This window comes from Podarcis liolepis (assembly GCF_965112155.1).
Source record: "Podarcis liolepis genome assembly, chromosome: 8".
In the NCBI taxonomy this organism is placed as follows: Eukaryota; Metazoa; Chordata; class Lepidosauria; order Squamata; family Lacertidae; genus Podarcis; species Podarcis liolepis.
Genome location: NC_139560.1, coordinates 40874752 through 40891621, shown reverse-complemented (window position 1 = coordinate 40891621; position 16870 = coordinate 40874752). Strand labels below are relative to the sequence as shown.

Genomic DNA, 16870 nt, shown 5'->3' with positions numbered 1-16870 from the left:
ATAACAGGTAATTACCCTCCTTACAAGAGTTATCTCACCTGAAAGTATTTTGTTTTTTTAGCAATTTTCATGGCAATAGACAGCATTTTGTAAAATCCACTAATAAAGGGTAACCGCGTTGACTGTATGATTAGCTCATAAGCAAATGAATAAACCCAAGGCACAAAATACTCAACGTGCTTCTCTGGGAGGATGTCTCTGCAGAGATAAAGAGAATAGCAAGCAATGAATTGAAGTCACACCCACCCACACACACACCGCAATAAAGCTACAGGCCCAGGGTGCCCTGTTCTAAGCAGGAGATCACTATGTCTATTCCAGTGTTTCCCAACCGGTGTGCCGCGGCACACTACTGTGCCGTGAGACACCGGCTGGTGTGCCGTGGGAGGGAGGCGGGCGAGTCGGGCGGCGAGAGGCGGCGGCGGCGGCGGCGAGGATCTGCGTCGAGCCGGGGGCGGCTCCGCGGTGGTGGTGCCGAGCGGCGGGGCAGCTCGCGCAAAAGGGAGGAGCGCGAGACAGCGGAGGAGGAGGAGGCCGGCATGTCCGGGCAGCAGCAGCAACAGCAGCAGCAGCAACTCCCGGCGACGGCTCCTCCTCCGCCCGCTATCGCCGCCGCCGCCTCAGCTGCCCTCGCTCTGCTGCCTCCTCCCACCCCGGCAAGGGGAAGGGAAAAAACGTTCACTTTTGTGCGTCCCCCCCCCCGCGTGACGCTGCGCGCTGACGTCACGGGGCGGGGCTTTAATGGTGGTGTGCCGCGAGATTTTTTTCCGGTAAGCAGGTGTGCCGTTGCCCAAAAACGTTTGGGAAACACTGGTCTATTCCACCCATCCACAAACACTGCCAGCAAACAATGAATAGGCCATGCCATTTCCAGACAGGAGTTTGGCTGCCCACTGGCCCCAGCATAATATAAACTGTACCAGCACAATATAACTGAATTTTATGTCTCACATGTGTTCTGCATTTCCTTGAAATACACACAACAGAACATACCTACAAAACTCCACTAGGTTAATGAAGGCTGTAAAGTCTTTAGGCTTGTTTGGCTGAAGGTTTGCAGCTGGATCAGAAGTAGGAATGGTGAGATCAACATCAGCTACACTTCCATCCTGAGAGAAGAAAATCAGAAGTATGCACAGTTTTTGAATGGCAAGCAGCTTTTTCTTCCACGGCGTGAAGAGCACTTACAGAGCACCTACTTGTCATCTATAGCATTATTTGAACCACACGAAAGATTTTTTATTCTCAACACCCAGTCTTTGCAACCAGGTTAGGCTGGATAGCGTTTGCATGTATCTCTCCTACTTGTCTCTATTTTTCTTTAATTTAACATATATACAATCTCTTCGATGAAGGCATGTTGAAAAAAAATGAATTATTCTACAATTAATTAGAATCCTATAGAAAAGCAGTGCTGCAAAAAGTATCCTATTTGTTGAATTTTATTGCTACTTATGGCATTTTAATCTAGCGGAAATTTCCTGGATGTTTATTTTAAATACGATGGGTTCTTTAAATGAAGTATCAGTTCATTTTTAGGACTCCCTTAAATATAATGGGCCAAATTCACCTAACAAGACCCATCCACACTAGATCTGTATAAGGACTTCCGCTTACACAATGCAACTTCCCCACTTCACATATCCTCTCAGTAAGTGGGTCTCGGAAGATTGGGAGAACTCCTGGAACAACATGGGAGGGGGAGGGGGGATAATTCTGCCTGGCAAGTTGAAATACATTTGTAGACGGGACAGCTAGACATTGAATTCCATGCACTATAACATTCTCACAAACGCCTTCGGGAAAGGAGAAATAAAAACTGAAATATCTGCTATTCATGGCAATTTGTACTTCTACAAATTATATCTGCTTATGTCTCCACTCCCATAAAGTAACTCAATTCAGCATCTGATCATGTATACTTTCTTCCTAAACCCTCCTGTTGTTGGATTCTACAATGCGGTATATAATTTAGATTATGAGCTTTTTAGTCTTAAGAACTGTTATAAATATTGCACTCGGTTTTACAGCCCTACCCATCCTAATGGCTTTTTAAAGATGGGCTATAAAACTTTAATGAAAACTATGGCTTCATCTAGCTGTAACCCTAAACCAGTTTAGTGCTATGTGAGCAATCTCCAAACTCTTGTGCTTCTCCTTTGAAACATGTTCTGACTCTGCTTTGTCTAGACAAAGCCAAGTTAAAAGTAACCACATGATAGTCCCAACTCAGACAAATTAAACTTCAGTTAGTCGAAAACAAAAATGGATGCATCTGATTCCCACCTAAAGGTTGTACCAGGGAAAGCACAAGCTCAAAGCTCATTTATGCTGGGAAAGCCAACGTGGTGCCCTCCAAATGATACTGGACTAAAATTGCCATTCTCTCCAGAAAACATGGCAAATGGTCAGAGATGATGGGAGATGTTGTAGCCCAACAACATCTGGTGGGCACCACATTGACTATCCTTATGCATCACTAAATTATTGCTTACTGTTGTGTAAACAGATACATGTATGAATAATGTAACAGTAAATCAATTTTCATTTGTTGAAAGTGCACCCTGAACCCGTTATATGGGCAGAAATGCAAAATGTGAGAAGGTGAAAGAGAGAGGGGGGGGGGGGAGAGAGAGAGAGAGAGAGACTATTTTCAAATATCCAGTCTTACCTTCTCTTCCCTAATGTTCTGTTTCTGAACTGTAAGATCCAACTTTTCAATTACTTTTAGGATAGACTTTATGAGTTCATCATATAACAGCCGATTTAGAGACTGTAGAGGTGAATTTGCAATTAGAAATGTTTCATCTGTGAACAGAGAGTCCTACATTGGAGAACAGAAGAACATATTTTTAGTTATGTCAGAGTTTATTCCGAAATTACACACCAAGTAATTTCCAGTACAAGCCAAGCCAATGTTTAAGAACTTCTGAGGAAGTCCTGCTGATTGTTCCACAACTTGCTGTCACTTAATGACAGTGTAGAAGCAGGCCTTCTTGACAATAACACTTACCGCCTGGAACGTCCTCCCTCAGCTAATTTTTGAAGTAGAGTCAGCAATGGCCTTTAAACATGTCTTAAAAACATATACGTATGCCCAAGGTTCTCTATTCTTAACTGTTTATTTTTTGTTTTCTAACTTGGACTACTGCAAAGCACTGCACATGGGGCTGGCACTGAAGGAGGTCCAGAGGCTGCAGCTAATGCAGAATGTGGCAGCCAGCATGCCAAGTGGGACAGTCTGATGGATCATGGCTCAACAGTCCTGGCTGCCAGTGAGCTACCAGGCCCAATTCAAGATGTTAGTAGCAGCATATAAAACCCCCAAACAGCTTGAGATCCCATTACCCAAAAAAAGAACCTCTCCCAGCATAAACCATATTAGGACCTACAACCAGTAGAAGTCCTGTTGTCAGTGCTGCTACTAGAGCTGCCCAGCTGTTGGCGAACCATGACAGGTCCTTTTGGGTGGCAGTTACCTCACCAAGAAGGGCATTTCACAAATGGGTATCCATGTCTCCCTTATTGACAACATTTAGGAGGAAATTTAGCATATTCCTGTTCACTGAGGCATGAGCAGGCAGAAAGAGACTGCACCTGACAACCTTGAAATTATTCACTGTGAGTGTATGACTGTATTTTAAAATATTTTTATTTTCTTTTAATTGGTATTGTTTTGTGGGAAAATGAATACAACAGAAATGAAAAGCATTTAAGTAAAGCTTAATCACTGAATCATATTTTTTTAAATTAAAGACCCAGCATTAGTGGTTTCTTTTACCTTCATTGTGTCACAGCTCAGTAAACTTCTAAAAAGATCCAAGTAATCCTTGTATGTAGGCACCTTCCATTTCCCAGCTCGAACTTCTCCAGATATAGGAGGCTCTTCTGAACTAGAAACGTTTTTTCCAGAATATTCCTAGAAGGCAACATAATACTGAATATCTCTTCATAGCTTATCCTAGTATAGCAGAAATGAACACTGCCTAATTCAGAAGCATATATAAGTGATAGAAGAGCACACAGGACCACTGTACCAAGACATGTCAAGGGCATTCTCATGTTAAGTGCCCCATCTTAGAAATGTATAATATTTCAAATAATACACATTCACATACTTAAAACAAGGTAAAACGAGATACTTCAAGTGATCAGCAGGAAATTTCACTTCATATGGTATTTTAATGCTTAACGTTCAAGCAAGACCCACTTCTTTAGTCCCCAAAGTTAGTTTTCTACAATTATAGTATTAACCAAATGATCTAATGTTTGACCTCTCACTCAGCCCCCCCCCCCCCCAATACTTCCAGTAAACAAAGAAAGGGCATTCGAGAAGGGGAAACCCAAGTAGTGTTCATCAAGAGAGAAAAAGAACAGTTACTGAAGAAAATATATCGGTTACATTCCTGGTGGGTGAGCAGTATAGGGCACCATGCAAAAATGGATGCACGTTTTCATGAGGGGACTATGGCAAGTGAGGGGAAACCCTAGCAATTTATGAAGCTGGCAATCTGTTAATAAATGCACCCCTTGGAAGAAAAAGAGGGCAACAAAACATTTTTGTACAGAACACAAGTAATAAGGATACACAAACACAAAACCTTACTCAGCAAAACTTCAACAACACTTACTGTTGAGAAGACTACTGGTTTAGAACAGACTCTGATTAAACCTTGATGCACTGAAAAAGAAGGTATTTCAATATTTAAGAAAACACATCAAGAAGGTGGACTAAAAAGTATCTGAATATTCTAGTATCTTTCTGGCACTGAAAATGAACCCCAAATCAGCAACTGTTGTCATTACCAAGTTGCCTTATTAGTTACCAGGTTACACTGAGGCCTAAATATGTGCAGTGTTTTTTTTAAAAAAAAGTTTAAAAGTTTAAAAGAAAACAAAATAAAAACAGACACACACACACACACACACACAACATAAAACCCCCCACCTCTAGACCAAAGAAAGGATCTGGCAAGACAGCTGAGCTATTGTAAGATTCATTCTTGTTATGGGTCCAATCACTGCATTTCTTCTAGGAAAAGAAGGTGCAGGTACTGTGTGCCCTTAAGAAACCCCAGAAAAAAAGCATTGGGTCCAAGGCAGAAGACACCATATTTGTCCTACATAGGACATGAGGCATTCATAACATTAACTGATATTTACCACATTTTAAAAATACTTTTTGCATCAATGTAAATTTGATTACAAGTGAAACTAAAATAGTAAAATTATACTAAGGCATGTACATTTGTATTAGGCACTGCAGAAAAGTTAGCAAATGAATTCTGTTTCTTGCCAAATTCAGTTTCCAATTTACTTTCAAGCAGAATCACATACGAATTGCCCATATACGCAATATAACCTAAAAAGTCATTGTGACTAAGGGTGCAGTCTTGTACTCATTACACTGACTGTGACACTGCAGAATATGACTGAAACTCCACTGGTGTAATTTTCTATTACCCTTACTTTTCAAGTCTCTCAAACCTGAACTAGTCCTGCAATAAAGAAGAAAGCTTGTTTTGAGACAATCGACAAAACTCACCCACAGTGCTCATAAAACTCCACAGTACAGGGCCTTTTCCTGCCAGGGCTAAAAAAACCTTTATAATGGATTTACAACACTGAAATTGCATTTTCATACTATATTGTGGGAAGCTATCTATTTGCACCACAATCAGACGTTCCAGAACTGGAGTATATACTTCAGGAATCTAGAAGAAGAACAGTGGCATATTAGGAGATAGCAGCTACACATTCACTAAAAATCTTCAAGATTATTTTTCAAATGGGAGGGGTTGTAGGTTTTGTTTTTTACTGAGAGAGAAAATTTGCATCACCCTCATCACAAATAAGAGTCGTACAAGTAGAGTCATTCTCCATCCTCCCCTCTACACATGTTCTATTTTCCCCCTCCACAACAGTTAGGGTGCATTTGGTGGTCACTGAGCATGCTCAGTTCTCACGAAGCTGTTTTCGTTCTGCCCCCTCCCTAAAGATCTGTGGTGCTTCTGCAAACCTTGGGGTTACCCCTGATGATGTCTCAAGCCTGCTAATATTCCATCCCACCCACCCCCACCACGTAGTGAACCAAAGGATTATCACTTGAAGAACAAGTTCGCTATCAGGACATATGCAATGCCTTCTACTTTATACAAATAACAGCCTCACAAATGTGATCCAAACTAGTCACTTACAGTATCTAAGTGCAGTATGACACTAGCAATAGATTGAAGGAAACTTGGTAGCTGATACACGTTGTCATCTACAGTTTCTGCCTCGGTGAGATACATTTGCTTACAGCGCTGAAGGAGTTCAACATACATGAAGTCAACATCCTTGGAATTGATAGCTTTGCATGGCTTTGAAAGAGAGAGAAATAACACTAGATTAAAATAAATAATTGGCCTGCCAATTGGAGAGGGAGTAATCCATTTCTCTTTGCCTGCAGACCTCTGGACCTTCCGAAAAACTGCTCTGGCCCTATGGAGCCAGTCTGAGATTATTAGGGCACAAAGGAAGTCAGCAAGCGTCAGTCATGTTACAAGAACTGCCTTCCATTCATGGCAAGATTATCAAGTCCAAGCCATTATTACAGTCTAAGTTCTTTGATTTACTAACTGCAATTTCTAAGCACCAAGGGCAAATTCAAAAATTAATTCAGTAAACCTAAATATCTGCAAAAAGCCACTACATTAAAGATCATGGAAATGCTATTTCTCAGTTGAGGTGCACCTCACTTATTGCAACGTTCTGTGATTTAAGTTCACTTTTTCTAAACATTGTATTAAACTCAATTTGCGACTCACGTATTATAAGGTTTCATTTATCCCAAATGATGCAGCTAAGATTTCTGCACAAGGATCATGAAAAATCTTTATAAAATAAATGTCTTATTCACTCTAATATTAAACCTTTCCAACATCAGAGTACCAGGATAGGTTGTACCCAGAATCTGGCTGCCCATTGTTTTTTAGTCTCTCGGGTCCAAGAAGCGGGATAGGAAATGATTCCTGCATTGCAGTGGGTTGGACTACATGACCGTTGGGGGTCATCCAACTCCAACTCTACAATTCTATCATTCTATTATGTCAGGAACTAAAATACATACCGCTGCAAAAAGCCCATATCCACGAATAGCAATGGACAATTCCTTGTTGCTGGCATCCATCTTCCTGATGATACCATAAAACTGTTCCATGAAGTAGCGCAGCTTGCTCTTATGCATTTCTGCATCCTTTGCAACCATTGCAGAGATCTGCATATTATGTATAATATAGGACATTTATAATTTAGATAGCTCATACAAAATAAATTCATCATGACTTCATATCTATGCTACTCAGCAGCTTCTTCAAACCAAGCTGATAGAAAGACCCATTGGTTCAGACACTATACTAATACAGAATAGCAATCTATATGTCAATATGTACGTAGAGCCTTTAACTCCCACATAAATACATTATGTGCATGGCAGTAAAAACCTTGCTGCCAAAAGCACTTGCATCAAGAAGAACGACTGTGGGAACAGCCAGGCATGGGCGAAAAGTCCCATGCAGAAGGAAGGGAAAGCAAAACAAAGAGAGAGAAAGCCAGACATGGGAGACAAGGTGGTTATTTTACCTGTTTAAAAAATGCATCCAAAGCTGAATGGCCAGCTTTCTTCAGTTCTATATTCTGATGGCCACACCATTTGGACATTACTTCATATAGTGCGATATAGTTGTCAAGAAGGCATGTGCTGAATTGAGCAGCATGGATACTAAACAAACGCAGTCCAGCTGAAAAGTAAAATTTTGAATTTAAATTCGACTTTTTGTTCCACACTGATGCAAGTGTTATCTTCCTTGAATAATTTTACAAGAGCTATTTGTTTATATAATCACTCTAAGAAATTAGGATTGAAATTGGTAATTATCTTGCCTTTATTTATTTTTTGTTTATTACTTAAAGTTACATTTTACTGCTTGTAGACAAAAAATAGATTACATGCATTACATCTTATCCAACAAAGAAGAAATATGCTATCAGAGATACTGTTGCAGCCAACTATTTTACATGAAACAAAGTTCTTACCAAGAGGAACTGCGTATCGCTTTAAGTCAATCTGCAACGTCAAAATATTTTGTTTAAGATTTGTTTGTCAGATCTAATTAACAAATTTAAAGAATGATTATTTTGAAGGCAAAAAAAATCCATTATACCTGTGGACTTATTGCCTTCATTGCAAAATCAAAGATTTCTTTAGATGTTTGAGGATCTGTAGAGAAAATACAAAAAAAAGTAAATAAGGTCATGAGGTGGCAGCATTTTAAACTTCTCATATGACACAAAACCTCTCATATGACACGGAAGTTCAGATCATCACAAAAGCCGATTCAACCACAGTGGATCAGTGTCACTCCAAAATGACCTTCTGTCAAATAAAACTCAACTGATCCTCTGTGTATCTAAATGGCAGATCATACAGACATTAGATCTATGGAAAGAGCAATGCCACATGCTACTTTGAACAAACTATGCATTGATTCTTCACCACAGAATGAACATAGGGAAGCAGCACAGAAAGTATGCCATATAGACATACCTCAGGACCCTGAAAGTTATCAGAACTGAGTAGAGTACAACTGCAAGACCAAATTTAGAAAGAAACTATTCCCTATTGCTGAAAATGTCACAAATAGAAACAGACAAAAAGGACAAAAGGCTGTTCAAGGTGAAACAGTAGCATTTCCAATTAAAACTACCCAGACCACAGAGGCTATAAAATATCCTTATTTAGTGATTTCCAAGAAAGACAGGCCAAAAGTCTGGAGAATTATTTTATGTGCAGCAGATACCAGTTCTCAGGACAGCGAGCTGGACTAATTGATCCACTGGGAACATTCAGCTAGGTGTATCAGCATTCCTCAAATTTATAGAACAGCTCCAACAATACCACATGGAGCAAAGCAGAGAAGGAATGTACAAAAAAAATCTGTTTATACTAGCCCTATAAACTTATTGTTCCCAAAAATGTGGGCTAAAAGGGAAGATGGAGATAGTGGATTACTTGCCAAAGTAATAGAACTTGCAGCCATAACTGATTGCCTACATTGATGTAAAATCTGGACAAGTATATCCAACAATGCTTCTGGTTCTGGGTGTAGAAATCAAGTCTAGCGAATTCAGAAAGAGAGGCAATTTCCTGCAGTTTGACAGAACTGTGCTACTTATAAATTTTAATAAAAGAAATACTACACCTTCATCCATGGACTTAGTAAAGTTATTCATGAGTGCCGTCAGCCCTTTCAGACACCCAGCTACTACTGCAAACTTAGGCTCTCTTGTTGCAGAAGTCATCTGAAAACAAGGAAGTGATGTATTTAATACTGAAGGAGACCAGGTATCCCGAGATATCAACATGCAATGCAAGACACGATTTCTCAAATGAACTTAAACATAGTAGCTATATCCTCTGATTATAAAACAAATCTGTAATTTGTTTCCAGTATAGCATATAATATATAGTTACAGATAGGTAGCCGTGTTGGTCTGCCATAGTCAAAATAAAAAAATTCCTTCCAGTAGCACCTTAAAGACCAACTAAGTTAGTTCTTGGTATGAGCTTTCGTGTGCATGCACACTTCTTCAGATGGCATCTGAAGAAGTGTGCATGCACACGAAAGCTCATACCAAGAACTAACTTAGTTGGTCTTTAAGGTGCTACTGGAAGGAATTTTTTTATGTAATATATAGAATGCAGTTAATCATTCTACAGTCTCACTAGGTTTCTTAGAAAAACTGGGCACAATCCAGCAAAAATAAAAAATAAATGAGTAGGTACTCTGTATGCACTGCAACTCTGTACCAGCACTTTTTCCCCCCTTGAGCAACATTATGTTAAGAAGACTCGCAACAATGGCACAGAAGTCTGGTCTGGGGCATGGGGAGGAAGGAGAAGCTTAGCTTCTTGATGACCTTCAGCCAGCTGGAACCAACTACAGGTGCTTCCTTTGCCCCTTGTAGGGGCTTTAAAAAGAAAAGAAAAAAGCTGAAAAAATAAAACAGTAGCAGGCCCTTGGACTGGACTGTTCATTGCCTGCCTGCCACATGCAGCTAAGAAAGATTTGCTTGCCTTGCCCCTTAAAGAGGATTTCCTGAGTGTTGGTGCAGCAAGAAGCAACAGCCTTCCTTCTTTGTTGCCTGCTGCCAGTCGCATGCTTCACCCAGTAAAAAGGCTTTCCTGATTGTTGAGGAAGGGGATGAAGACGCAACAGCTCCACCACCACCCCTTCTTGACCGACCTTTGCCTGCTATCATGAGCTGTTGGCAGTGACTTGCTTCCCTTGCCCCTGAAAGCTTTCCTGATTTGGGAGAGGGGTCACTTAGGTGTAAGAGCAAAATCAGTAGGGTGATTTCTACAATCTGGATTAGCAAGACATAGCTGACTATCAGAAATTAATTCTGGTAGGTAACTCCTAGTAGTGAGCCAACAAGGAAATATTGCAGAACAGCATGAGCCGGTGAATGGAAACACTATGCTATAGACGTGGGTAATGGCAGGAAAACCCACCATCTTGGAAATAAAAGCAAAAAAGGGGCCCTGTGGTGAAAAGGGCTTTCCAAGCCATAGTGGTAAAGGTCCCACCAGGCAGTCTGTGAGGCAAAGAGGCCGCCTGGGGTTCTAAGGATCTAGAGAGCTAAAGGAGGAAAATCTGACACACACCAAGACAGAACATGAAGGAAAAGCTTTTGCTGATATCCCACAAGAAGTCCTTACTTTACCTGTGTTCTGAGTTCTCCCAAATAAGCTCGATATAGTTTTTCAGAGTTGTCAAGCATATCACTAGGTTGGACTTCTCCCAAAACTCCCAGGAGTTCATAAATCCTTTCCAACACTTAAAAAAAAAAAGAATATTTAGCACCCTAATTACGTGTTCACATTTTATTTTAATCCAGCAACACACAAAAATATCTCTCCTAAACAATGAAGGATTTAATAAATCACCCAAGTGTTATTATAGATCTGAAACGTCTTATTCAGTCTCACCCATATTATGCTAATATTTAGTTACTGTCACTGCCAGCTGTGCTGTCAATGTTCCGCAGACAGAAACAAGGTGGTTACTGATTAATGCGCCACAAGACTTAAGGCCTTTGTTATTGGAGGAAATAGGGAAAGCGTACATGCATAGATATTACTTCTTGCTATCCTAATAATAGATAAGTTGGGCCCCAAAGGAAGAAATTAGCACATGTGGAAATAGTTCTGAAAGAAGCTACCTCACATCTAGTTCCAAGAGCTCACACTTATGTAACCATCGAAAGAGAAATAAGTTTAAAAGTACACCCCACTCCAGTTATGTACAAATGGATAAAAAGCTTCATCTCAGTGGGGAGGGAATGAGCGGGGGGGAAATTAAGGAGAGCATAATGTTCCAAAATTATCTGTGGATGAACAGAATTCTTATGTGTGAAGGCACAGAGACGATGGGGAGCAGTATTTTGAGAGGAAGTGAAAGTAAGTATGAAACTCAGAGGCTGCTCATGGATAGCTAAGGTCTGCAGTGTTCATAGGTCTGGATTCAAGGGATGCAAGTCTTTATTTTAAGGATTTAAACACATTCCTTAGATAAAGGAATCATACAATAAGATGACCCCCGAGGCAATTTACACTACACTATAACCATACAAAGAATACCCAGTATTCCTGCACCTAGTGGCAGAAACCAAAGTTTCATTTCCCTTGCTTCTGCAGTCCCAGGGCAACTGGTGGCAAGTTAAGAGTTCTTTCTGGCAGGGAACTCCTCACAGCTTCATCTTCAGTGCCCAATTGCTGGGGCCATGATCCCTTTCCCTGATGTTCTTCCTGGACAAAGGAAGCATAACCTCCCAGTGGTGCTTGTTCCTCTGGTAGCATATTGCAGAGTTCCCTTCCCCTCACTTTTGCAGTCTCAGGGCAGCAAAGGCTTGACTTAATGACATTCCTGCTGTTGAACTGGAAATGAGGTTATTCCAGCAACAGTTAATAAGGACTAGGTTCTACTGAAGTCAAGTTACTCGTTACTAGATTCCATTTTCTTGCTCTCAAAGGGTTTTGCAGGCTAATCCAAGGTAGAAGTAAGCATTCAATGTGACTTTCTCCCTAGTTACAATTAACTTTCGTTGGATTATTCTTAAATCCCTTAGCAATTTAGAGTAGTGACCCATCATCCCCTAGCTGTGTATGCTTGCTAATACAAGTATAAATAAACAAAAATTACTAATAGTAAACGTAAGTAGTAATATAGTTAAGATACCTGTATCAGACACTTTACTTTTTATAGCAAGTTCACTATAGAATTTGGTAAAGATTTCTCTGACTTTCATGTCTTCCATCACATAAGATGACCGTAAGTTGTGAAGCAGCTGGAAGGATATTCATGTTAACCAAGGACAATTCTTTTAAAAAAAACTTTAAAGCACTCAAAACAGTATTGTAAAATACATTATTTTTTTTCTAGCTAAGTAAGAGTCCTTCAGAGTTTTGGAAGGTGGAGCAAGGTTGTCTTCTCCTACTCTGGAGGGTAGGACCCAAACCAATGGATTCAAGTTACAAGAAAGGAGATTTTTACTAAACCCCAGGAAGAAGTTTCTGATGGTAAGAGCTGTTCAACAGGCTCCCTCAGAAGATGGTGGACTCTACTTCATTGGAGGTGTTTAAGCAGACGTTAGGTGGCAATCTGTCATGAATGTTTTAGTTGAGATCCGTGCACTGCAGAGGGTTGGACTAGATGACCCTTGTGGTCCCTTACAATTCTATTTTATCTTTTATTTTTTAGATTTATATACTGCCCTTCATCATATAGTCTTAGGGCAGTTCACAGAATAAAGTGCAGGATAAAAACAAGTAAAAAAGTAAAACAAAAAAGCAAAACCATAACTCCCCTTCTATTATTCTGATTCTATGGTAAATATACTAGGTAGAACATATGTTAGCCATTTAATAGGAAACACATCATCATTTTTATTATTTATGTTCTTATGTATTCTTCTGTAAAATTAGATATGAATCTTACTATGAATATTATTTACTTTTAAAACACTTTTAGATTTAAATTATTTCCACTACACTGAACTTTGATATTGTGACATACAAACATGCATAATTATTGAAAACAGCTGACAATCATAAAAACCTATAAGTTTTACCTTAATCAGTAGATCTAGTGCTGGGATTCTGCACTTTGCCAGTTTATCTTTTGTATAAACGCTAAGACACATCCGCTGTATTTTTAAAAGACAAAATATAATAGTGTTGATGTACTGCATTTGTAGTGCAGGATCTTGCACTGTTTTAACATTTCCCTATTTTACAGCATAAAAGGATAAACAAACTGCCCAGGTAAAGCAAACTCAGTCTATTTTTCTGCATAATAAGGATTCTCCACATTAGAATATTCTGTCTTCCTCTATATACTCTTGTCAAAGGCCACACCAGTGAACAACTTCCCCAATAGAATCTGGATGCACTACAAATGGGCTCAGGGCTGAGAAAGACTTCAGATCTGAGAGACTGTACACAGCTAGATGGACCAGTGTGTCTGTCCCAGGCTCTTACATCCACCAAAGAGGAGTAGCTAGAATGTGAAAGTTACAGTGAACACGAAAAACAAGTGCCTCGTGCCTTCTCTTCCTTTATAACATTGCCCAAAATATAATTTTCACTTTCTCCTGCCTTGGTGATGTGAAACTCCTAATTCAGAACAGTTGCATCTTCTAAGAAACGAAAATACACAAAAAGAACATGATGGTGCTGCAGAGGAAAAGGAAGCAGTCTAATGCAAGCATTTAATATACAAAGGATTGCTAGTTTCTCATTCCTGATAATGGATCATAATACTACATGTATTATTATACTAGCTGCATTATTTTATCTGTCTAAACTACCTAGTTTTGTTTGCAATTTTAATTAATTGACCCACCTTTACATCTTGTGCATAAGGGTGAACTTTTTGGCCAATCTTTTCCAAAAAGGCAACAAGAAATTTTAACGCTTCTTCTCTGCATTCTCGAAACTGAAAACAATACATTGAAAGCATTTTCAGCAAAAGACACAGTAAGAAACCTTATTGGAGAAGGCAATACATAAAGCAAATAAAAATAAATATATAAAAGTATAATTACTAAGACATCAAAGGATGCTTCAGCCTACGATTATCAACTTACTTCTTCACTGTTCAGTGATTTATGGATAAATGCAAGCAGTCCATCTTCTTTGGAAAACACCAGTGAAATCTGCAAAGCTGTGGGAACATGGGTGAAAAGAGTATGAATCAAAGCAATTAATATCTTTCCAAACATATGGTCTTACAACACATACGATTAACCCCTTGACATGAAATGCTGTTTAAACATGTGAAGATCAGGACTGGCAAGCACCATCTTGCCGCCCCCCACCCCACATCCTGTATGCAACATGTGGTGCGAACTGAACTGGGTTATCATTAAAATAAAAGTAGTACTCAAGCTGTCAACATGGAATGACAACCCAAATACCAATTACTCAAAGTACAAATTAGCTCAAGGGGTTAGTTGTAGAATCTCTGCACACATCAACATGTCACTGAATTGAAAGAGACAACAGAATCCCATCTAAGTAGACCACCTACAGGGATATGAAATTTATCTGCAAAGTGTCTACTGTAGTCACAGTAGGTCACAACTCATGATGTTTCTCACTAAGAACATTAGGCAGTAATTGATCCTTGCCTGTAGAGAAGGAATGCTTGAGGTGTCAAACAGATTTAAAGGAAATACATTTCTCCCAAGCCTTATTCACACACTATCCTTGATAATGTATGCATTGCAAAGAAATGACAACATCAGAAATATCTCAATTATTCTGTTTGTATAGGTTTCTGAAGAAAGGACAGTGCTATTTCCTTGATATAAAGTAAGGCATTTCACACAGCAAGACACAACTGACAGACTCAATAAAATATAGCACTGACCTTTTATTTCAGTAAACCTGATTTTTAAACTTGCAGCAGCATTGTGAATATTATTTCAAATTAAAGAGTAATTTGTGATGTTTTTTCTTACATGGCTATACTCTACTGTAGGGGAAAAGAGAGCGTACACCTTCCAAAACATCTGTTTTGCAGTGTGTATAATTTTTAGTGGCTTCACAATTTAATGTGCATGTAGTAAAATAACAGATTAGTGAAGTTCACTTGACTCATGAGTGTAGAGGCTAAGGGTGTGAGCTGGAAAAGTATTGAGTCTGTATCTCAGTTCTGCAACAATTGTTAGCATACCTACCTACAAGTAAGTCCTACTGTGTTCAGTGTTGGAGGAGGGGTACTAACAGCAGGTGAGGACTACTGTGCAGTTAGCCTGCAACGTACACACATTTAACTTGTGTGCATTCAGTTTTACATGCAAGGCATGAATAAATAAGTAAAAGTGGGTGTGTGGGAAGCGGGGTTCCAGGAAAAATGACTTTGGCAATCCCACCCACCATCGAAACCCGATGTGTTTTGACTATGTTTCACTTTGGCTTTAAACAGGATCCCTGGAACATCAACCCCCCGTCTAAGCTGCGGCCTTACTGTACTCCTGTCCTATTGTGGGCTTCTCACACGCACCTGGTTGGCTGCTGTGAAACAAAATGCTGGACCAAAGAGGTGTTTAGTCTAATCCAATAGGGCTGTTCTTCTGTTCTGAATAGACACATACTGTTGCTCCTCAGTAAGGATGCTTAGGACTGAACAGCTACCTTGAACATACTTACTAGAATAGAGCCAAAGCTCACTGAACACACTAAACATGCATAGGAGAAGCAAGACTCATGCATACCTTATATGGGAATAATACCCATAAAACCGAATGGAATTTATTTATGCATTCAGTACCAGGCAACACAGCTGTCAACTTAAGCACTAACAAAAAAGCCTCACTGAACAGCTAGTTGGGTCCCGTTACTGATACTGTTGGCGCTTTGTACTTCAGGTGGCAGGGAGTTCCGCCGGTCAGGAACTGCAACTCGCGAGGGGAAAGAAAGCTTATTTCACGTGAAACCCGTTAAAGTCTCACAGGGCGCCTTAAATCACAGCAAGGGGCAGCCCCGCCCGAGCCCTCAGGCTGCTACACACCCAGGACGCTGTCGCCGCTGCTGGTCACGCAGGTCTCCGCCAAGGAGCGGATGAAGATGTGGGCGTGAAGCGCCGCGTTCCCAGGGTCCGGGCTCCGCAGGGCGCTGTGCAGCTGGAGCAAGCAGTCGTGCAGCCCCCCGCCAGAGGCTGGGAACAGGGCGGCCATGGTGCCCGCGCGCCCGCTCAGCCGCCTCGGTCAGCAGGACGAAGGCGCCGCTAGGACGCCGCCGCGTCTCCCTCTCCCTCACCCGGGACTAGGGAGGAGAGCGGGCAGAACCAACACCTCCGACGGGAAGGGGGTGGAAAGAGAGGAAACTTCCGTAGCAGGAACCAGTTCTTTCGTAGGGCAGAAAAGGCGACGCGATTGGCTGGAGGAGGTGCGGGGGGGGGGGAGGAGGAACGAGGCCGCCAAATGTTGGGCGAAACCATCATTGCCTCCAGGATACCGGGGGGGGAAGAGGGCGTTCCCGGCCTTTAAACAGCGTTGTGCCGCTTGCCCCGCAAGCACCAATCCGGGGAACGCGGAGTTAACCCCCGCCCCTCTCGCCATAGATCCCCGTCCGAATGGCCGAGGAAGCCTGTCAAGCGATACCATTCTAGAACGGGCCTCGACGTTGAAGAAAAAAAGCGTTTGGAAATCCTCTTGTAGTTTTCGTCAGCTACGTCAGTTTGACAAGCTTCTCCTCCTTCTCCATCATAACCCGCACCTCTCAGTTCAAGCCCTTGGCTGAAAACGTACAAGGAGCGGCACT

General features: G+C 40.8%; 1 protein-coding gene across 1 annotated transcript in view; it reads right to left on the bottom strand.

The window, feature by feature from the left end:
- PRKDC (protein kinase, DNA-activated, catalytic subunit) overlaps positions 1–16574 on the bottom strand; it is an 85746-nt gene extending 69172 nt beyond the window's left edge. Inside the window, exons 1-18 of the mRNA XM_083518264.1 lie at positions 16119–16574; positions 14191–14267; positions 13947–14039; positions 13174–13248; positions 12282–12390; positions 10768–10880; positions 9243–9342; positions 8205–8260; positions 8077–8107; positions 7624–7781; positions 7112–7258; positions 6198–6362; positions 5546–5714; positions 4632–4681; positions 3782–3919; positions 2672–2824; positions 994–1109; positions 39–198 (exon numbers count right to left, since the gene is read on the bottom strand). Coding sequence (XP_083374390.1) covers positions 39–198; positions 994–1109; positions 2672–2824; positions 3782–3919; positions 4632–4681; positions 5546–5714; positions 6198–6362; positions 7112–7258; positions 7624–7781; positions 8077–8107; positions 8205–8260; positions 9243–9342; positions 10768–10880; positions 12282–12390; positions 13174–13248; positions 13947–14039; positions 14191–14267; positions 16119–16284 — 2076 coding nt within the window. The 5' untranslated portion in view covers positions 16285–16574. The remainder of the gene's footprint in view (positions 1–38; positions 199–993; positions 1110–2671; positions 2825–3781; positions 3920–4631; positions 4682–5545; positions 5715–6197; positions 6363–7111; positions 7259–7623; positions 7782–8076; positions 8108–8204; positions 8261–9242; positions 9343–10767; positions 10881–12281; positions 12391–13173; positions 13249–13946; positions 14040–14190; positions 14268–16118) is intronic.
- Between the last annotated feature and the right edge of the window lie 296 nt (positions 16575–16870).